The sequence below is a fragment of the Hydra vulgaris genome, chromosome 02 (assembly GCF_038396675.1).
Source record: "Hydra vulgaris chromosome 02, alternate assembly HydraT2T_AEP".
NCBI lineage: Eukaryota > Metazoa > Cnidaria > Hydrozoa > Anthoathecata > Hydridae > Hydra > Hydra vulgaris.
In genome coordinates, this window is record NC_088921.1 from 16,463,653 (window position 1) to 16,487,771 (window position 24,119).

General features: G+C 28.2%; 1 protein-coding gene across 2 annotated transcripts; it reads left to right on the forward strand.

Moving 5' to 3' along the window:
- Positions 1-9,070: 9,070 nt before the first annotated feature.
- On the forward strand, positions 9,071-16,389 carry LOC136076772 (uncharacterized). 2 transcript variants are annotated; one of them, XM_065790221.1, is made up of 4 exons: positions 9,093-9,183; positions 12,444-15,811; positions 15,881-16,032; positions 16,209-16,389. In XM_065790221.1, exon 2 carries the CDS (start codon positions 13,608-13,610, stop codon positions 14,481-14,483), a length of 876 nt encoding a protein of 291 aa, XP_065646293.1. In that variant the 5' UTR covers positions 9,093-9,183; positions 12,444-13,607; the 3' UTR covers positions 14,484-15,811; positions 15,881-16,032; positions 16,209-16,389. The 2 variants fall into 2 exon arrangements, with proteins under 2 accessions (XP_065646294.1, XP_065646293.1); XM_065790222.1 differs by lacking the exon at positions 15,881-16,032 and having other exon boundaries at positions 9,071-9,183.
- The last annotated feature ends 7,730 nt before the right edge of the window (positions 16,390-24,119 follow it).

Here is a 24,119-nt window from a genome sequence, read left to right on the forward strand (position 1 = left end):
CATATGGGAGCATGACAAACTTAAATATAATATTACTATTAAACTTATCAGGAAAATATTTCGCCAAATCATTTCTTCCAATTATGCTAAGTGCCTCAACAAATGCATCATAGTTATCAACCCCAAGAATCATACGATGTTCTAAAGCTTTAAAAAAATCGGTTGGTTTTTTAATCTTTTCTAATAATAATATTTAAGATCTTCAAAATTTTTCTCCAACAACTTATCTCCAATCTTTAGCAAAGATTGGAAATAAATTGTTGGAGAATGCGGAGTCCTTTTGGGACTCCGCATTCCTGTTTAGAATTTTTTACAATATTTTAAATAAATAAAGATTTTATAATTGTATAATAATATTATTATTATTAATTTATTATAAATAATTGTTTATTAAAATTTAATATTAAATATATTGTTTATTAAAATGATAATAGTGCAATATAGCATATGATACAGGGTGCAGGGATTGATCGACACTATTGATTTTTTTGGAATCTCAAAATTAATATATATGTTTCAAGAATAATTCCTGGAAGCTATTTTAAAAATTGCAGACACAAACTCATTTTGATAACTGACCATGGACTTTCTAACAGGACTCAGCACTATCAACACAAAGCTCAGGTGAACTACGATTAAGTGCAAATGTTCCATTATCTACTTTGTTTAAACAACGGCTGTCAAACTCACCTGATACAATTCCATGGATTTCTTTATTTGGGGTAATCTAGAAGACAATGTATGTTCTAAAAAATGTAAAAGCTTGGACTCATAGAAAACAGTCCTTTGTCAGAAATGGGCTAAAATACCTTAAACTCACATCCGTCCAGCATGTGATTTATTTATTATAAGACTTGATGAAATAATTAAAGCTAAAGGGGAACATATCAAAAAATTAAATTTTATTTTTAAATTTTGACTTTTTAACAATCTAACAATGCTTAGGAAATTAATAAATATTTTTTTAATAAAAATACTTCATTTGCTGCATCCTGTACAATATGTTATTTAAAATATTAAAATATGCAATCAAAACTTTCAAGTTGAGGTTTAATAAAATGTTTACAATGTAAACATTTCATTGCAAATATTAACTAAAACATAACTGTTTTGATGAAAAATTATAGTAAATCAGTTATAAAATAATTTGTTACAAAAAATATGGTGCTTATATTATAAGCACCATATTTTTTGTATCGCAAATATAATAAATCGCTTTAATAAACAACAAAAAAGCTTTAATAAACAACATAAAAACTATTTGGTTTTAATTGTAAAATTTAAAATAAGTTTAAAGAAAATTCAAATGTGATACACACACACACACACACACACACACACAAACACTCACACACAGATTGTTGTCAAATTTAATACGAACTTAGGATTATTAACTTAAATGAATAAAAAAAAACAACAAGGAATATTATAAATTTAAAGCATTACGAAATGTTAAATATGTTTGGCACAGCTAAAAAAATAAAAAAAAACTTACATTTATATTACTTTAACATAATATCAAAAAACTTTTTTTGTGTGTGTTTTTATATTAGTATATAAAAAGTAAGATAATCATAGAAAATGTATTTTTTGCGGCAAATTTGATTTTATCACCGAGCTAATTTTGTTTATGGTTAGGGGTCATCCATAAATGATATCAGTGTTTTTTCTTAATTTTTTGACTCCCCCTCCACCCTTTGTCAAACTGTCAATTTTTTGCCAATCCCCCGTTATATATGATGTCAGTTTTTGTGTACTCCCCCTAAAAAACAATAAAAATGCTTAAAAACTATTGATTTTTTTTCTGACTAAATTATACATTTATATAATAGTAGATCTCATCTAATTATGTTATATAATAGTCGATATCTCATTAAATAATCAACTAAGAAAATAGTATTATATATCTTTAATAAAATCTTCCCATGGGTTGTTGAAGTGTTCATCGATTAAAACAATAGGTTGTGAATGCTCTCCGTACTCTAAAAAGATATCGCATTCTTGAGGTACAATCAAATTAGTTGCGTCAACTTCATTTTCATCTAACCATTCAGTAGTTTCCGAACTCTTCTGCAAAGCGATGACTGCCAAAAATTCTGTCTGACGCTTGGCAGCGATACGAACAGGTTGGACCCTTTTGATTAGAGGAAGTGTTATAGCAGAAGAATGGAATGAAGCGTGCTTTTTCAACATAGCTTGAGAGGCGAAGTAGATAATGCACTTTTTACAGATTCTATCAGCTAGGCTGGACTGAATTGATGGACAAAATGCATCATACGGCAAAATTGGAAATCTTTTGGCAGTACGAGGAAGAATACTTTCAATGTTTGATGCGATGAGCATGAAGACGGATGATGTTAACAATTCTTTTGCTCCTTCTGAGACATCTACTGCTTTGAGCCCGTCTCTCGTTTGGTTGACAGGGACAGGTGGCGGAAGAAATCTTGCTCTAATTAGAGTAAAGTAAGAGCTTCTAATAGTCCGACAACAAGAACAATTTTTCACAATTTGAGTAAAATATTGACTTGTACGAAGATGATCGGCAATCCAACGTTGATCTTGTAATAAAAGGCTCCTTGACTCTAGCTCTGATTTGTCTGGACCAAAATACTCTGCAATGGTTGGATAACCGTCAATTTGTAGATCAGACCAAATATCAGCCAAAGCTTGTCCAGCAAAACCAAAGTTCTGTTTTTCTAAATTTTTATCTATTGTCCTGCCTGATTTAAAAAGATATATGGGTTATTATAGGTTAAAAATTATATTAATATTTTTACAAATTAACTTTTGTCAATGTACCTTGAGAATCAAGATGAGTTCCGTAATGTTCGGGCGGAAGAATCACCCTAGATAATTCCTTACTTAGAGGTGCCATTCGTCGCTCAACTCTGTTGAATGCACTGCGGCCTGGGGCGTTCGTCATGATGAAAAGAGCGTCAAAGTTATTCTTCAAGAAATGGTGAATCCCGACTTCAATTTCTTTCTGGTATCTGGGATTTTCGTCGGGTCCGCCATCGACGCTAAACACAACGATAGGTTTAACCATATTAGTTTGAGGATCTCTGGTAATAGAGTCGAATTCTTTGATATCCAAGAGTCGCTGAAAGTCTAATCCATGAGCGAAGGCGGTTGAGGATGCATGATTTCTTGATCGAACAGCAATGTAGGTACGTCCATAATAAGTAACAGTATCTGTTTTTCCGAGACCATCTTTTTTGATTGTAATTCCAGCGTATACAGATGGTATAAGTTTGTGTTTAGCAGCCATGACCCAGTACTGGTCCGGGAGAGTTACTTGGTACTCCAAATACATCAACAACGGCGCCTGTTTTTTGGCTGCTGTGATTCCAATTGAAACTCTACCCTTGTCGTCTTGGCTAATGAAACACACTTCATCTGGCCCTAAAATAGAACAAACTTCTACCACATATTTTATAGCTGAACTGCAAAAGAGTCCGTGAACATATTTTAAATGAGATTCATTCTGAGGACTGATCAATCTAACAGGGACTGTTTTAACGTGCCTTTTGCCTCCTAATGTTCTGTAACTTCTCGGAAGTAGACGAGTATAGAGGGCGCTCTTGGTCATTGCAAATCCAATTTTGTTCATCTCGGATATTAATTCGTTGAGAGTTTTAATGCTCTAAATAATAAAGAAATATATTTGGCTATAATTAACTTTTTTACAGAAAACGGAATTTATTTCGTAAATTATATTCAAATCAAATCTTAAAATTAGTTGTTAACATTTCAAGAATATTTACAATAGTGCAAGTACTAATTAAAAGTAAAATTCTAACAAATACAATATTAACAAACATAGCTAAGCTTTCATTACCCAAAGAAACTCTGATGGACGTCTTTCATCAGCGGAAGAACCATGGAGAGCAGTATCCATAATCGCCTTCAAAAGAAGAGGTTGATTTACTTCTAATAACGGTCGAACAGGTTTCTTTCTGATTATTAGTTTTTTCTTTGACATCTGGATGCTTCAAGCAGATTTCCTCAATTCTAGCTTTTTTCAGTTCTCTAGTTTTCTTCTGTTGAGCTTGATCATACTTTTTTTTGGCCAGTTCTTTACATAGATGAGCTAGTTTCTTCTTTTTCTTTTTCAAATTATCTTCTTCAGCATCAGCAATGAATCCACTTCTCTTTCTAGTCTTCAGTCCAGCAACTTCACAATTTAAAGCTGCAATCTCAGAATTAAGTCAATCTTGGGCCACTGTTCTTGCATTTTTTTTGATTTTTTGTGGTCAACAAACTCAAAGTTAATGCACTTTGTTGATCATTAATAACAGATCGGTCATTGTTGGGCTCAACAAACTGTGAGGATGTGGAGTATATGTGGGGGCGGACTGTTTTGGAGTATTGGCCAAAATGATAACTGCTTGCTCTTGAACTTAATTGCCTTTTCATTTAATAAATTGATTAAATACATTACTTTGATTCAAGATCCTTATGCACCAGTTTCTCTTCTTTTAATGAGTTCCATATACTATGACTTCCTTCTGGATATTAGCCTTTTTTTTATCGGGATGAGCATTTCCATACGAGACCATCAATAAGTTAAGTAATGCGGTTTTATCCATATTTTAATATTGATTTATTAGTATTGTTTACACCACAATCAGAATAATGATTTTGCTCATCGTTAACGCAAGCTTTTTAAAAGAGTTTCTTCAATCCGCTAAGGAGAAATTAGCGTTTCGAATTTTCAATAGACTTTATGTGTTTGCATTGCATCACGTTTTACAATCAACTAGAGAGCAATTAGAGTTTTGTATTTGAAATAACAACAATTTAATTTCAAAAAATGACAAATTTATGAGTTTCATTTTATGAGTTTACTGTGAACCCCATTTTATAATCCTCTAGGGAGCGAATAACGATTGTGAATTTTATATACAAAGATTTAATATTTCTAACGTAATTTGATTCATAATCAAATGGTAATATATTAATGAAACGATATTAATTTTTATTTTACGTTAGTAGTTGTTATTTATTTAATGTCTCTGGGAAACTTATTATATTAATTTATAATATTATATTATTAATAATTTAATAAAATCTAATATCAAATTCTCCGCATTTAATATTAATTTCCCCACAAACAAAACGTCATTTCTATACTATTTAGTAGATATAAATAACCTTAAAATCTGCTCATTAAAACTAAAAAAAAAATTTAAATTGACATCATTTTGGCCTCAACACCCCCTCCCCATTGTCAATTAGTGTCAAACTCTCCAGCACTCCCTCCCCCCTCCTCTATATTTACTGACATCATTTATGGATTACCCCTTAGTGCCGATGGTGGAATCCTCTTTTATAAAAGAACAAAATTGCAGCCTGAACAAGTTGAAAAATTGTTGTACATTCAGCAAAACTACCCTAAGATCCAGATCAAAAGATGGTTTCTAACCAGTCAGGATGAAAAAGAAGAGGCTTCTACCAATGACTCTGAGAATTCAGCTGCTTCAACTCAGGGACCTTCTACTTCAACTCTTACATCAGCAGTTGAAATGGATGACTAACTTAAATTGGTTCATTGCCAAAGTGGCGTCATTAGTCTATTTCACTGCTTAGAGTTTATAAAATTTGCCATATAGTGATTTAGTGATTTCAATAAACCTTGTCTTTGAGATTAAATTTTAATATTTTTCTTATATTAAGTCACAAGCACAAACCTTAACATGTTAAACATGTGAAGCCAACAATTTATCAAGTAAAACATTGTTATTTTTTGTTTTTAGTTGTTTTTTGCTTTAGCTTAAGTCTTAAATAAATTAAAAAATCAAAATTACAATTAAAGTTTTGTTTATTTCTTTTTTTACATTAAATAGTGCACTTGTCAGTAATTTTGTTAAAGTTATTTAGGTTTTTAAAAAAATTATTTTTTTAGTCGGAAAAAGTAATATTGTAATGAACCGATAAGTATCGTTATCGTTTGAGTTACGATATGAGTTACGATATTTATGGTAATTGAACAATAAATATCGTAATGAATCGATAAAAATCAAAACTATATCGTGCAAATTTTTTGGTAACGATATTATTGTAATATAAAAAAACTTACGGTACGCACATACCGATACCTTACCGTGTCGTATCGTAATAAAAAAAGTTTCGAGACGCAGACCCTTATGGTGGACACCACCTGACTTTGCGGTATGGAAACATGCACCTATCGTAAAATACACTCAATCCGGTCAATATCCGATCCCTCAAAAAATAGGGAGGCGGAGGAGGGCATAGTTTTTTTTCGGACTAACCCACAAAATTTTCGGTAAACGCCTCTGGTCATTTAATTTAAATATGTCGACTCTTTTTGTACTATTTTTGGATTTTTCGAAATGTTTCAATTTCGACTCGCTGATAAGGCTGATTTATGCCTTCTACTTGCTCCAGCTTTTGTGACTCATTTATATTTTTTAAATTGAAAACTTTTTTAAACGGAAAAATAAAGTAAACTAACTATATTTGAAAAAAATATTTCGATTTTCAAATTTTAAGGGTTCTTTTTTTTCAAAATCAGTGAAATTTTAAATATAACTTTGATCACTTATGAATTATGCAACAACGCGTCACTAGACGATAAAAACAATTAACAAAAATGAAAACGCTATTTCAAGGTGGACAATCGGTTACTAGTTTTTTAAGAGAGTTTCCAAAGTGGATGTCACTTTAACTTTTACAAATTTGAAATAATAAAAATAATTTTGTTCAGTATTAAAATTAAAAACATTTATGAAGATTTTCAGATTTTGACGTTTAAAGAAATATTTTAATCCTTCATCGAATTTCCAATAAACGAGCATAACTGGCAGTTTAAGCGAATTTCAATAATTTTGTGCAACTGTTTATCAAAAGTAAACTGGAAATCTATATTTTTGATATTTAATTTTTAGTAAAAACATTTTTTGATTAATTTAAAAGCCGAAAAAATATTACTTAAATCTTTTGTAAACGGATTCAGGTTTTAATAGTCAGACAAAAAATCGTAACAAAAATTTTCGAAGTTATGTCTTTAAAAGGGGCTCTGAAAATTAAATAAATTTTGAAATCATTCAAGCCCTTTAATTTTTTGATTTGATTTTTCCACATTTATAATAATTTGTGTACTTATTCATAATAAGAAGATGTTGAAATGAAAGTCATTAATTCTAATAAATTTTCAATAAAATTATGCTATGTTCAGATTTTCACCTTTCCTCGTCTTTGATCAAAGAAAATTGTTTAACTTAGATCAAAAAGATTTTTCAATAAAAAATTGTAAGGTATCCTATTGAACAAAATAACGGTTTTATTTTCGGTTTATATTTAGTTAGTCCAATAATTACAAGTTCAATTATTCGAAAATTCTTTTTACAAAACACATTAATAGATACACGTTTCTACTAATATGATGCGTAAAGTTATTATTACATACGTTCACGTAACTTTTATTTACTTAAAGATTTAACAACTACAATACTTATACTTAGTTTGTCATTTAGCAAAATGAAACACCAAAACTTATATAATTGTAGAGGCAAATTAGAATCAACTTATTTTAAAGCCAACAATCAAATTAGCATCTAAAGTTAAAATGTTATACATGATGATCGACTATTTCTAATTAGGAAATCTATTTTATTTAAAATAATTTTCCAAACTTAACATTAAACTAAACAACATTAACGTCAACGGTGATGAACATGTAAAAACACTTCATGCAAAGAGTCCTTGCCATCCTATCCGGAGTGTACAAATATTGGTTTTCTTGCATTAGCATCGTACGGTTTAATAATAGCAGTAGACAATTGCTTTTTATATTGTTGTAAAGGTTTTTTAAATCTTTTCTTTCGCTAAACATGAATTGGTATTGTGGTTTATACTCCTCCGGCTAATTGCCATAACGAGGCCGCGAAAACGAGTTCAGGTCACTAAAGTGCATCATAACTTGCTTCGCATACGAAGAGGTGATATTAATAAGAAAATAAGGATAATATTGTGAAAATTTAAAGACTTTTACTCTATTCAGTTCACTTGACATGAATTGAATAATATAAAATTTTTGATAAAATATTGATTTAAATTATTTATAAAAATTTTAATTTTAAGAACAACGATAAAAACCAGACTGTACTATTAAAGAAAAAAAAACAAAGATAAAAACCAGACTGCATTATTGAAGAAAAAAGAACAAAGGAAAATTTTACTTAAACATCTTTTCGCTTATAAACTTTTAAACAACATAAATTTATTATACACCTTGTTGTCGACTAATTATATTATAAATTGTAATATTATTTGATTTCGCTTTTAAAGAACCAAGTTGCTTTTTCAATAAAAACTATTAAACATGACAGCCTTTAACTCAGCCATCATTGTGTAAACAAGCTCGGAAAGTATGTTGTAAATGATATATCTTTTTTTCGGTTTCCAAAAGCTAAGTAAAAAATTATGAATCGAATCAAATTTATTAAATAACTAATATCTTAAGAATTTAAAGAAACTTTCAAAACACTGTTTTAATTTAAATTTTGTAAAATAAAAAAAAATTTATATATAGTATGATGTAAATAATTCCACTAAATTAACTAGGTTTAACCTTTTATCTAGATGCAAGGTTTGGTTTCATAATTGTCGTCGTCAAGATCTCCATACAAAATCATATAAAGAACTTAATCTTAACTATACTATTTGAAGTGAACATCTTGATTCTTCCCAATACTATCTTGCCAATAATGGTGATAAAAGAGCACTTGCAACTGCTGTACCAACAATTTTTAACTTTCCAAATCAACCTTCTACGTTAAATTTAAATAGAAAACAGCCAACCCCAGTGAATAATAAAACCGCGTCCCACATGGGTTCCGCGTGGGTTCCGTGTGGGATTGATGGGATTTACGTGGGACGGTTTTTCCCATGTGGTATCCGTATGGAAATTTGTCACCTTAAACCCATATGGGTAATCCCACATGGGTTACATGTGGGAACCATATGGTATTTACACGCATGGGAAATCCCAAGTTAGTTTCCTGTGGGATTTGCATGGGAATTAATTTGAAAGCCGGAAACTAAAAAAAAAAATTTTTTTTAAATCTAAAAAAAAAATTTTAAATCGACATTGCATTGCGTTACGTTTATATTGTGTGAAAATATTTTATATTAATATAGAGAATGGCAAGCAAGTATGTAAGTACCACGAATAATGTTTATCTTTCTTTATAGAAATAAAATTAAGATTTGTGCAAATAGACTTATTATTAGGATAATATAATAGTTATTTGAATATAGATCTTGAGTAATTTGCAAACAACTGATCTTGAGTAATTTGCAAACAACTGATGCAAGTTGAAATGTTGTCAAAAACCAATCTTGCATGCATGGACACTGCAGTGTCCACAAAGAAATGCAGGTTTAAAAGTCAAAGAATTCTAAATTTTCTTTATTAAAAAAAGAAAAAAATAGGATGGAGATGGGTTTCTGTAACTTTTTTTATGCTCCAAAACTTTTAACTTTAGATATAATAATGTCCCTAAGACATAAGGGACTTACGAACTACATTGAGGAACAAAAACAGGATATTTACAGAAACTTTTCAATTTTTAATCTGGAGTACCACAGTGTTATTGAGAATAAAGCCTCAGGGTCCAGTTTTCAAAGTAAAATGATCTAAAGTCATTTTTAAATAAAATAATATGCTTTAAATTGCATATAGTTATACATATAACTCCTGATAGTTAACTATATGTATAACTAGTTATACATATAATTTGTTATAAAAACTTATTTTTTAAGGTTATGCTTGAACAAATTAGTACCAATTAATTCAAATTCAAGATTTAGTTAAAGTTCAAGTTAAAGTTCTTATTTATTCATTGTTTTTGTTAATTTTATATTTATTTGTTCAAATTTATCAGTTAGTTCTATTTTTTACTACAGTAAGAATGTTTATCATTGTTAAACGTGATTTTATTAGTAACTTAATTTTATTTTCAACATACTTTGACAACACCCTTTATATTTTAAATGATGAAAGCTTTACTTTTCTATTGATGTTAAATTTATTACGTTTCAATAACTCAGATTGAATCTTAACTGAATTATTGTAAGCTTTGTAAGGGTTTGTTGTATATCAAATGGTGTTGTTAATAAAGTAAAAATAATATGTATATATATATATATATATATATATATATATATATATATATATATATATATATATATATATATATATATATATATATAACATTAAAACAATAAAATTTATACAAAATTTCACTTTAAAACGAATACCATTAACACTTTGATGATAATAGCATTGGGAAAGTAGTATTTATGTATTATTATTATACTATAAATAAATAGTTTTTTAATTCATTTTATAAAATAGAGACTGACAACTGATAATTAATGGAAATAAATACAAATTATAAAAATCATGTAAACTTTATTTATTATTTCTAAATACTATATTAATGTTAGTCTACAAAGTTAAAATCAACTTAGAGCATTGTTATTAGTTCTTTTGTGATTCGCACTTCCACTTCTGTCTCTCAAATTTATAAAATAGGTGGTCAAAGCTTGCTCAATAGGTAGGTTCTCAGCATAACAATGCTTTTTTCTTACACTTTCTAAAGAGAAATATGGCAAATTGATTACTTATTTTACCTAAATCATAGGGTCATCTATGCATAATGATGTCAGATGATGACCCGGTTTATTGAACACCTTCACCCTTTATCAAACTCAGTCAATTTTTTTGCAATCTCCCATTGAAAATGATGTCAGTTTTTGTTATCATATTATGATGGTATATCTGAATTGTTAATATAATATAAGAAAGGCATATACCATCAATTTTTTTCTGGTTCAATTATACATTTATTCTCAACAGTACTAAAAGTAAAAAAAAAAAACATAAATTATTCTTTCATATAAGCAAGCTAATTTCTGAATTTAAATTGTTTTTCCTATGATCCTCTACAGTTTTAAGCAACAAAAGCAAGAAGTTTTTAGACCACATTGTTGGTGTAAATACCTCTAAAACCTGCTCATAGCTAGCATAAATTGTTTTACTTTTTTTTTTAAATAAAATATTTTACTTTTTTTTTTAATTCCATTTTTTAATTGACATTATTTTGGTCTCAACATCCCCTCCCCATTGTCAATTATTGTTAAACTCACACTGCCTCTCTATCTACTGGCATTATTTATGGATCCCATAGCCTAAATACTATATATATATATATATATATATATATATATATATATATATATATATATATATATATATATATATATATATATATATATATATATATATATATATATATATATATATATATATATATATATATATATGTATATGTATATGTATATATATATATTTATATATATATATATATATATATATATAATTTTTACTTTATTTACAACACCATTTGATATACAACAAACCCTTACAAAGCTTACAATAATTCAGTTAAAATTCAATCTGAGTTATTGAAACGTAATAAATTTAACATCAATAGAAAAGTAAAGCTGCCATCATTTAAAATATAAAGGGTGTTGTCAAAATATGTTGAAAGTAAATTTAAGTTACTAATAAAATCACGTTCAACAATGATAAATATTCTTACTGTAGTAAGAATTAGTACTAGTTAACAAGTTTGAACAAATAAATATAAAATAGTGAAAAAACAATGAACAAATAAGAACTTGAACTAAATCTTGAATTTGAATTAATTGAAACTAATTTGTTCAAGCATAACCTTAAAAAATAAGTTTATATAATAATTTTTATGTATAACTAGTTATACTTATAGTTAACTATCAGGAGTTATATGTATAACTGCATGCATTTTAAAGCATTTTTTTAAATTTATATATTACTTTAGATCGTATTACTTTGAATGCTGGACCCAGAGACTTTTTTCCCAATTACACTGTGATACTCCAGATTAAAAATTGAAAAGTTTCTGTAAATATCCTGTTTTTGTTCCTCAATGTACTTCGTTAGTCCCTTAAGTTTTATGAACCTTATTATATATAAAGTTAAAAGTTTTGGAGCCTAAAAAAAGTTACAGAAACCTCCCTATCTTCCCCCTATTTTAATATTTTTTTTTAATAAAGAAAATTTGACTTTCAAACCAGCATTTCTTTGTGGGACACTGCAGTGTCCCATGCATGCATGCTTCGTTTTTGACAACGTTTGAACTTGCATCAGTCAATTGTTTGCAGATAATATACTCAAGAACTATATTCAAATATCATATGAACATGTTAGAGAATGTTCATATGATATTTGAACATCACAAATTTAATAATATTGTTGTGATATGTTATATAAATAATACCATAATAGATTATGATATGAAAATAAGATAGGATATGAAGGTAATGATTAAAGAATAAATTTACTTTTAGAAATTTAGATGTTTGTTTATTAGTTTCAGAATATTATATTATGTGTGACCGCGGCCTTCTATAATAACAGGCCTTGACATCGCGCAACAAAGTTGTTAAACTGAAGGCCAATTCCTAATACTGTGTTTACATTTTCATCTTTTAACATTATACGAAAGTTTGTGTTCACGCTTTTTTAATAAATCTTTAAAATTTGATTGGTTTATAAATTAGATAGCGCAACTTCAAGACGATAACGTTGTAAGGTTCAAGGCGTTAACATTGTAAGGTAATAATATTGTCAAACTAACGATAAGTTTTTTTAATAATTAAAATGCCTTATAAATGCCTTTAAAATGCTGTGTATCTCTTTGCAAGTCGAACTATTTCAACTACAACAAAAATATCAATTTATACAACTACAACTACAATATCAATTGCTACTACAACAAAAATATCAAGACTCAACTACAACAAAAATATCAATTTATAAATTCCCGAAGAATCTAGAGGAGAGAAAAAGATGTAGTGAAGCTATCCCAAGAACTGGTTTTATTGTTACAGACTATACAGCAGTATGTCAACTGCATTGGCCAAATGAAGCACCTTTTGAAAGCAAATATGGGAAGCAACGACCTTTAAACCCACCATCTGTTTTTAAAAATATTCCGCCTAGTTGTTTAGCCACACCAGCAAGTAAAGTTAGAAAAACTGTAACTTCAAGCGGTTTTCGAAGCGTTTTACCAGATGAGTTAAATGATTTTCTAAAAGAGGATGAACTTATATTTGACGATATTCAATCTTTGTTAAGTGATAATAATGATGTTATTGTTTTCCAGCTTAATAAAAAAAGTTTACTCATACAATCAAAAATGTACAAACTACGTGTTCCATTATTTATTTTAGTAATTTTCAATGATTATTCATTTGTAGCTAACCATAATGGCACAACTTGTAGTATTTCAGCTTTTTTTGAAGCAGTTAGATTTTTAAAAAATAAAGAAAGTTCGCTTCAGTCAAATATTCTATTCAAACACCTTAATGCTATGAGAAAAGTTAATGTTGGTGAAGTTTTATATACTTCAGATATTATATGTAGAGCGTATGAGTATTTTGCTATGTGACGAAGTTTATATGATTGTTTGTGTATTGACTACAAGTTGCCAAGTATAAGGACTTTAACACGATTGACTTCAAAAATAAGCTCAATGGAGGACCTAATTTTCATAAATAGTATTTTTATGAATTTAAATCCATTGAAAAGAACTTCCATACTACTAATTGATGAGGTCTATGTCAAAGCTTCATTACTTTACCAAAGAGGTGCTTTGTTTGGTCAAGCAGTAAACTACCCTGAAAAGTTAGCTAAAACAATTTTATCATTTATGATTAAATGTCTTTTTGGAGGTCCAGAATTTATATGTAGAGCTCAACCTGTTTCAAGTCTTTCCTCTGAATTTCAGTTTGCTCAATGTCAACAAATTGTTGATACGATAAATAATATTGAAAATAGTAAAACACTGGTAATAATTACTGATGGTAACCGTGTAAATCAAAGATTTTTTGGAATGTTTAAAACAGTTGATAGTAAACCATGGTTATCAACATCAGGTATATATTTATTGTATGATTATGTGCATCTCTTAAAATCTATACGAAACAATTGGTTGACAAAAAAGACTGGCGAACTTCAATTTTTGAACAATAAAGAACTGGCTTTGGCTAAGTGGAGTGATTTAGAAACTTTATATAAAACTGAGTGCAATAGTCTTTTTAAACTCTCTAAACTTACAGCTAAATCAGTTTATCCAAAACCAATAGAGAGACAGTCTGTAAAGTTTTGTTTGTCTGTTTTTTGCGAAGAAACAGTAGCTGCATTAAGAACGCATCCAGAGATTGAAAATAAAGCATTTGAAGGTACTGCTGTATTTATTGAAAAAACAATTTTTTTTCGAATGTTGTTAATGTCAAAGCACCTGGTGCTGGCATTCGGTTTAGAAATGAATTATGCGGAGAAATCCACTCAGTTGGTGATCAACAGTTACAACTGCTACGAGATATTGCTGAACTGTCAAATTTTATGAAATCTACAGGTAAGCGTGTAAAACAGCCTTAAGCTAGATACTAGCAATGCAATAGCGCATTCATGTTATGGCTTTATTGATCTCGTAGAAACTTTGTTGAATAATGGAGCAAAGTATGTCTTATTAGGTTGGTTTTCAACAGATCCACTTGAAAAAGCTTTTCCTAAGCTTCAACAGGGATCTGGAGGTACTTACTTTATAAACGCTAAATCTGTAATTGAAAAAATTAATATTCAACATACTAAATTGATATTACAACTTGACATTCCTGTTGATGGTATTGATGGTCATACTTGTGACATATGTTTTAGAGCTATTTCTACTGATGAAAAAGAACTTCTGGATAATATACATGATCTTGAAAGCTCAGTTAATAAATCTACATTAGTGGCTATAGTTTACATAGCTGGCTATGTGCAAAAAAGCAAAATAAAAATTTATGATAATTCTACCAATTATTATTATAAATATGGAAGTTATCTGTATAGCCTAAACAGAGGCGGACTTGAAATTCCTTCTGATACTCTTTTCTAATGGTCAATATTTTGCTTTTTTTTTTTTTCAAGGTGCTACTGACCCTTTATGCAGAACATTTTGTGTTACTCAGTTTCAGTTCATTGCTGCTAAATATAAATTTAAAATCACAAAAAAACAATGCAGAGTATATTCTAATATTCTGCTAAAGAATTTATCACTAATTACCACTCCCAAAACACTAAAGCTATCATAATTTATGTGAAAATTAGTTTTGTAATTTATTATGCTATTTACTTGTAATGTTTTTTATTTTCTCATTAGCCTATATGCCTCTCAATATGTTTGGATTTGTAAATATTTACCCTGTTGAGATATATTGATAAAACTTTTTTTGCTTGAATCAACATTTGTTGGTGTTTTTTATTGTTGATGATTTTTATTGTTACCATTTTTAGCAAAAAAAATTAAAAATACAGTTATCTTTCTAATATATAGATATATACTTTGATATGGTTCTGCTTGTTATTGATACTATTTAATATTACATAAATATCCTTAATGAATTTGAAATACGAAAAATATGTTTATCTTTTAACAATTTTTTGGTTTTCTTTTTATATTTCCGTCTTTACTAGAGATTATTATTAGAAAACATAGACTGCCATTACACCCTACCTAATATAAAAATATATCAATATAAGTAAAAGTGAAAGTTTAATCGGCCTTCAGTTTTTACGGCATTTTGCGCGATGTCAAGGCCTGTTATTATAGAAGGCCGTGTGTGTGACGAAAAAGTAAAGATACTTTTGCATCCAGTGGCTATTGCACCCAACGTCTACATCATTGAAAAAGTAGGTTTTTAAATTTTTGTTTTTGTTTTTTTGTTTAACTACTTATCCTAATTGATCACTTTTTTTCAGGATTCACCTCATGGGTTCAAGGTCATTACGCATAATATGTGTTCAATTACCCATAATACGTTAGTCATAAATTGGGAAATAATTATTTGTGAAATATTGTAGTCATTAATGACTTCAACCTGGCTTATAATTAAAATTGCTCGACTAATAAGGTTCCTTATTAAAATTTCTCTCTCTCTCACTCTCTCTCTCTCTCTCTCACTCACTCTCTCTCTCTCTCTCTCTCTCTCTCTATTTATATATATATATATATATATATATATATATATATATATATATATATATATATATATTTATATATATTTGTTTTTATATTTTTTTTTTTTAGAAAATGTTTGAAGAAAGTTAGAAGATACTAAAAATTGGTATTATGCAAGCCGAAGCGATTTAATTAATTCAATCGACAAAAAACGGCGTGTAAATCGCAAAAGAAAAAATAATAATTTTAATATTCATTTTGGATGTATTGATTAATAGCATTTATTTTAAAATAAATTCATTTTGCAACACGTTTTTTAATTTTATAAAATTTCGTCATAATAGTTTAAGGTAAATCCCACATAGGTTATAGGTGGAAAACATCACATGTAAAAGATCAAAAATGCTACACATTTTGAATACCAAATGGGATAAAGTACCAAATACCAGATTAAGTTAAGCCTCTCTGAAAGCTTCGATGATTAATTTTAAATTACTATTTAAGTAATTTTTAAATTAAAAGAATTTTAAAAATTATCATAGAAGCATTCGGACTTTCATTTGTCTAGTATTGACTACTTTTATACCATTTGGATTAAAATATGTGGCATTTAAGATCTATAGCATGTAGTATTTTCCACCTATATCCCATGTAGGATTTACCACATAAAACCCATGTGGGATTTACCATATGAAACCCACATGGGACAAAATAATAATCCCCATATGGGTTACATATGGTAAAAACCCACGCGTATCCCATATGGGATTTACCATATGGAATCCATGTGGGATTTACCATATGAAACCCACATGGGACAAAATAATAATCCCCACATGGGTTACATATGGAAAAACTCCACGCGTATCCCATGTGCGCTTTTTCACTGGGACAAGCTGACTTCATTTACAGTAAAAAATGAAGTCTGCTTGACTTCATTTTATCCTGTAAATGAAAGTTTACTTCTACAAAAGAATGAAATCAATGATAATGTTGAATTAAATGAAATAAATAATGTTAAAAATTGTAGTACAAATAATACAACTGTCAAAACTTTTAAAAATAAGTATTTATTATCTCAAGTTGAGATTTGTCGACTTAATAAAACTCAAGAACCTAAAATTAAAGCACGAGATGTTAAAAAAGTGCGATGAATCAATGAAACATATTATTAATTTATCTAACAATTTTGAACATATTATAATTTAACTAAAAAGTCAATTACGTAAGAATAGTCGCGTTAAACAAGGAAAGCCTTGGACTGTTAAAGATAAAATTTTAGCTTTAAGAAACACGTATTGCAGTCCACAAGCTTTTAAAATATTTAGAAAAGTTTTTTTATTACCTGCTAAAAAAGCGTTATTTTAATGTTTCTTAAAAAATCTTTTGGGACCCTAGAATCTGGTTTTTTCAATAAAGTTATGGCTTTACTAAAAATGCGAGTAGATACAAAGAAAAAATTGAAACGAAACTGTAGCCTTGTTTTTGAAAAAAAAATTTTAAAGCAACATCTTGATTATGACAAAAACAATGACAAGATCATTGGAATTCAATCTAATAGCTAACCAGTAAACCAAGTACTTGTATTGATGGTCCGCGGGTTATCAACAAAATGAAAACTACTAATTGCATATTTTTACAGTAATACTACTATGTGTTCAACCAATTTAGCTAAGATAGTAGATAATGTAAGATGTCTTGCTTATGATTGAAGCTGAAGTAATATTAGAGCTCTCAAATTTTTAGGATTTTCATTATTAAATAAACAAATTTCACATCAAACTACAGAAGCAAAAGTTTATATAATATTTGATCCATCACATCTTATAAAAAATGATTTGATAAAGAAAGTCCAAGTATGTTAAATATGCGTACAAGTTCTTTCTAGTGTGACACCCTGTGGAAATAACTTATTTAATACTGATTTTTTACAAAACCTTCTTCACAAAATGGGAACTATTTTTATAACGCAAATCAAACTTTTATTAACCAAAAAAATATTAAGCAACAAATTATTAAAGTAATAAAAAACGATTGCAATTTTAAATTTTTTTACAATGAACATGTTGATCATGCTTTTCATTTAGAAGAAAGTTTAACTAGACACTATTTTATATGAGAATATTTTATTTTATAAGGTTTTAAAATCGAGATCTGGCAACACGAAACTAGACATGTAAAAAAAAGTTAGCTTACATTATTTATGCTTAATATTATTTTAGAATTCTTGAAACAAGATGTTTCTTGTTTATAACTGTTGTTTTTTCTCTCGGTATTATTAACTACATATTTAGCATCAAATTAAGAAGTATATATTTAAACTAATATGAAACGAATACTCTAATAACATGATTAAAAGACTGACGCAAAAACCTATGCCGATTTGTACCGGCCGATACCCATGCATCGTCATCAGCCCTAAATTTGTGTTTGTACTTTTTTTTTTGTTATTAACTTTTTACTAATAGGTAAATTAGGATTTTTTTATTATTGTTCTTATTATTATTTTAGGTGCTCCAAGAAGTCCTTACGGTCTTATCACAGAGCACCGCGGAAGAGCATTTGAAAGAAAGTTTACGCCTTCTTCCTTTCTTACAAGATATATTTTACTTACAAGATTTTTCTTATTTATAATTGCTGTTATTACTCTCGGTATCATAAACTACATATTTAGCATCTAATTAATAAGTATATATATGAAATGAATACTGTGATAACATGATGAAAAGACTTACGCAAAAGCCTAGTTTTTCAAAAATCAAATGTTAACGATCAATTTTATTGCTCTCTTATTTGCCTAATGCTTAGTTGCTTTACTGATTATTGAATTATTTTTTTATATAATTTTATTTCTAAAGTCTAAGATTCAAACTATATTTTAAGAATATAGTTAGAGATTATATAAAATGAAAGAAGAAGTAAATGTCTAATAAACTGTTTTAATATAAATAAAAATAAACGTTTAAAGCAATTTGTAAGTTTTGCAAAATAAAAATATCAAGAAGAAGAACATCTGGAAGAAAACTTTTTTTATCATTTTACATTACATTTTAATTTCTTGATTATAAACTTATCTTCTTGTATAGCTTAAATAATTAAGTTATATAGTTTCTCTCCTAAATTATAAAAAGAGACAAAATGCAGGGAGCTCCTGATAAAAAAACAGTATAAAATAATTAACGGTTTAGTGGTTGCAGATATGTCTATATATGATATAGTTCAGAAAAGTTATTTTTTTACTGGCTATTCATCTGACCTGTAGATTTGCAATAACTGCAAACTGCTTATCTAATAGGCGCAAGTCTTCTACTGTGTTCGAATGTCCAACGGTTTTAGCAGTCCACATTTTACTCATTTTCACATCTTCACTATTAGATAAAGATAAAACAGCATGACAATCTAAAGTCTTTCTTTTTATAATAATTCTTTTTATAATAATCTTTAAAGCTTTAAGGCTATTAAAGATAAAGTAGTAGTATTAAAGATAGTAGGCACTACATTTTCCAAAGTTAATAATGAAACTTACTTTAGAGTTCTTAAGATTCCGCCACGTCTACGACACAAGTTTGCATTGTAAGCCTATTAAAGAGATTGTATTGTTATTCTATGTATTTTATATATTGCAGGATTGTGAGGTATAGAGACATGGCATCTAAGAGATTTTAACTCAATTTGGTCTGTAAAACTAGGAAAGCTAGCAGCTGAACCCTGGTGTCACAAAACATCATTTATGAAATGAAAGTCCTTTATATATATATTTATATTAGTTTCTATTAGCAATTTTACATAACTACCACGAACATTTTTGCATAACTACCACGAACAGATGCAAATTTACGTTGTCCTGTTATTAAATTTTTTTTTTTTTAAAAGAAACAACTTTTCATCTTTTAGACTTCTACTTACTTTTTCAAATTGAGAACTTAATATGTTTAAATGCGTTTTGAAAGCTTTGTTTTAAAAACTTTATTTTAAAATGAAAAACTATCTGCATCGGCTGATTTTTTTTTTTTTTTTTTTTGTGGAGGTTGCATTTTTAAAAATGATACGTTTTTCGAAGCCTCGAAAGTTTTTTTAGCATTTTAACTTTAGACACACTTTATTAAACTTATCAATACTATACAAATCAAATCCTATTGGCAAAGTAATGTATATCATATTGATACAGTTATGTTCGTAGTACATTTATTATTGTGAAAAACTATACAATATCAATACTATACAAATCAAATTTTCGTTGTACAATTTTCAAAAAAAGAAAATATATATACAAAATTATTACATATCAGATTGATAAAAATAGAGAAGATGATAAAAAACATAATACTCTAATCAGAAAAGAAAATTGTTTGTCAGAAGAAAAGAAAACCCTAAAACAAACCAAAGAACAAAAGAAACTTATCACAAAAGATTAAAAAAGGTGGAGAATTTAAAAATTACTTGCTTAGGAATAAAAAACAATGTCAAGTAAAAGCAGCACAATTTGACTTTGACAAATCATGATAATAAAAAAAGATGATCTTGTAAACTTTTGTTTAAATAAATTTGTATGAATCTTATATATACGAGATGTGTTCAAAAAATACCGGGAATTTTCGTTTTTTCGAAAAAATATTTATTAATTCGTCTGCATTAATGTTGGCTCCTTTAAAGTTGTCCCCATTTGATACTATGCAATTGTGCCAGCGCTTCTGCCAATCCTTGAAACACTTATCAAACTCAATATTTGGGACAGCCTTTGATTCATTTAGTGATGCGCTTTTAATGTCATCTAGGCTTGTGAAAGGTCAGCCTTTTAGGGTTTTCTTTATTTTGGGAATAAAAAAAAGTCACACGGAGCCAAATCTAGTGAATATGGAGGTTGGGGAATGACTACGGTGTTGTTTTTGGTCAAAAAATTACAAACAAATAACGACGAGTGAGCAGGTGCATTATCGTGGTGCAAAAGCCATGAATTGTATTACTATAAATCTGGGCGTTTTTTTCGGATTGCTTCACGAAAACGTCGCATAACTTCAAAGTAATACTCCTTATTAACCGTACGACCTTGTGATAAGAACTCATGATGAACTACGCCATTATAATCGAATAAAACAGTAAGCAATACCATTAACATTTGATCAAACTTGACGTGCTTTTTTTCGGTTTTGGTGATTCAAGGTGCTTCCATTGCGAAAATTATGCTTTGGTTTCGACGTCATAACCGTACATCTATGTTTCATCACCAGTTATGACCCTTTTAAGCAAACTTGGATCATCGTTGACGTCATTTAGCAGCTCCTTAGCGATGTTCATGCAATTATTTTTTTGGTCGAAGTTCAGCAGTTTTGGAATGAATTTTGCTACCACTCGTTTTATGCCTAAAACATTTGAAAAAATGTTATGACATAACCCAATTGATATGCCAACGTCAATAAATTATGAAATGAACAACAATAAGTTATGAAATGACCCAATTGATATGCCAACTTCATCAGCAACTTCTCTTATTGTGACTCGGAAACGCTTATACGACTCGCAAACACGTGTTTTTTTCATAGCAGACTCACCATTGGTTTTTTGTAACATTTCCCACACTTTGTTACCCTTTATTTCATTTTTTACACAAAATTTAATACAAATTCTTTGACTCTTCAATTTTTCCATTTTTTAAAACCGTCGAGTTCATAAAAACTGTCCTACCTACTAACTTCAACTATACACATATTTATGTTAATAGTATGTAACAGGCTTATTTTCATAGATAGAAATTTGGTCATTTTTCTAATGAAAATTTATCCTAATAAAAACTATCGGGTTGTTTGCAGTTTACAAAATACTGCTTCGGCTATCGATGCGCCCGCATCTCCCCAACATTAAAATAATATTGATACATTAATATAATATTGATAAAAACTTTAATACAAAATTTGCTATAATAACTTTTATATATAATTACTTTTCCAAACTATAATACCTAAAAAAAAAATTCAAAGAAGATTTAGCATTTTCGGGTATAAAACTGCAAAAAAAATCTTTTCGCAGATTCCCTAAATAGCGCCACTTGGCGTATATCTATGTCTGTATAAAAAGTTAATTTAAGTAAGTTTATTTAAAAAATTTTGCGATTAACTTTGCAATGACTATTTCTACTATTGTTATTTTTTTTTAATAATATTTTTTTTTTCTTTTTAATTTAAAATATGCAGCTTTGCTTGTCGTTTAAACGGCAATATTCCATTTAAATGAAATATCGTGTAATGGAATAAAAAATTAAAAATTAAATATCTTTTTTAATTTAAGTCTTTTAATTTTTTTTATTTAAATTTTAATTATTTTTAATTAAAATTTAAATAAAAGTCTTTTAATTTTTGATTTTTGATGTTTTCCTATGTTTTGGGGCCTTGCGGCAGAATTGAAAAATTAGAATACTGGATTTTAATTTTTTTAAATATAGTTGTTATGGAAACTATTTAATCGCAAATTAAAACTTTGAAATAGTGATGACAAAAAAATGTCTAAAAAAAATTCGGTAGAATATTATTTTTATATTTGAACATAAAATATGAATTAAGTTTTTCCAAGTTAAAGACTTTTATATTTGTCATCGCATTAAAAAGATTGTCAATTTTACTTAAATAATGAATTGCTCTACAAGTATGGTTTTGCAAGCCTTGTTGCTTGATTAATCATGTTTTATGTGAATTAGCCGACTCTATATTAGCATATGTAAGATGAATGTGAATTAGAATAAAGTAAAGTTTTTTCTTCAGAAGAAATCAAGAAATGGGCAAGATTTATATAAAACACCTTTGCGGATGATATTTTTGACTCAATGTGCCCAATCATGGCCTACTGTTATTATACGGCCTGATTTGTTGCATTTTCCGTAAAAAAATTAAGAGGCCAGTTTTTTTACGGCAAATGTTTATTTTATTAAAATGGTCGGGTTGCGTCTAGATCATATCCCACTCGCAACGATTATTTTTATTTTACATTTTAAAAAGCAAGAGAGATAAAAGTTAAAAGAGCAAGTCAGATAAAAGCAATATTCAATCTTTATGACTTACTGTTAGCGAAAAAATTCTCCTTTGAGAACTTCGATTATTAGAAATGGATAAAAAAAACTTTTTAAAAAAAAAAGACTTTTTAGTTTTATAGTTAATAACCCAAGTATAAAATTTTTTATATTTATATTTTGAAATATTAAAGTTTTTTAAATAATTAGTTAAAATATCAAAGCGACAAAATATTACCGAAGATATTATAGAAATAAATAAAAAAAGTCTTTCTTAGATAAAAAGTCTTTTGTGTATTTGTGTCTTTAACAAAATGTGCTCCTTTTGAGTATATGCTTTTTTTTAAATATTTTAGAATATTACCGTTATTATTGTTACTTAGCCTTGGCGAGTGAGTGAGAAAAAACACCCCTGCGTCGCGAAAGGGTTCAATTCATCTATTCAAAAAAATTTTAAAGTACTTACAGTAGCTTTGATAATGGAGCTGACTTTGATAATTTTGCTTGTTAATTACACAAGTATTGGCCTGAAAAGATAATTGTAAAATAACCATCTGTTAAGATTATTTTTTCTGGTACATAATTGTACATAATATCCTGTGTATATTTTAGAAACTATAATGATTGTGAAGTGATTATAACTCGTGCAAATGTGTTTGGATTAACTTGACTAAAACAACAAAACAACGATTTTTATTTTTAAATGTAGGTGTTTATCTACATATTTAACTAAAGGACATCACTACTAGTGTTAGCATTATTTTATAAATGCTAATTATGATTATTTGTGTTCTATAAGGATGCTCTAGATAAATTAAATTGCTATGTTTACCCTAACTTGATACATTAACATTAAAAATATTTTATTTTTTTGTCCATTCTGTTTTGATAACCCAATTTATTTTCTAAATTGATAATTTTGCTAGTGAAATGTAATAAATATGTTTGTATATTGTGTTATAATTTAGCAAAACTCCAAACAACTATCATTTACAATTGTAAGGAAAGTTAAATTAGTTAATAAGCAATTATAAAATATATAA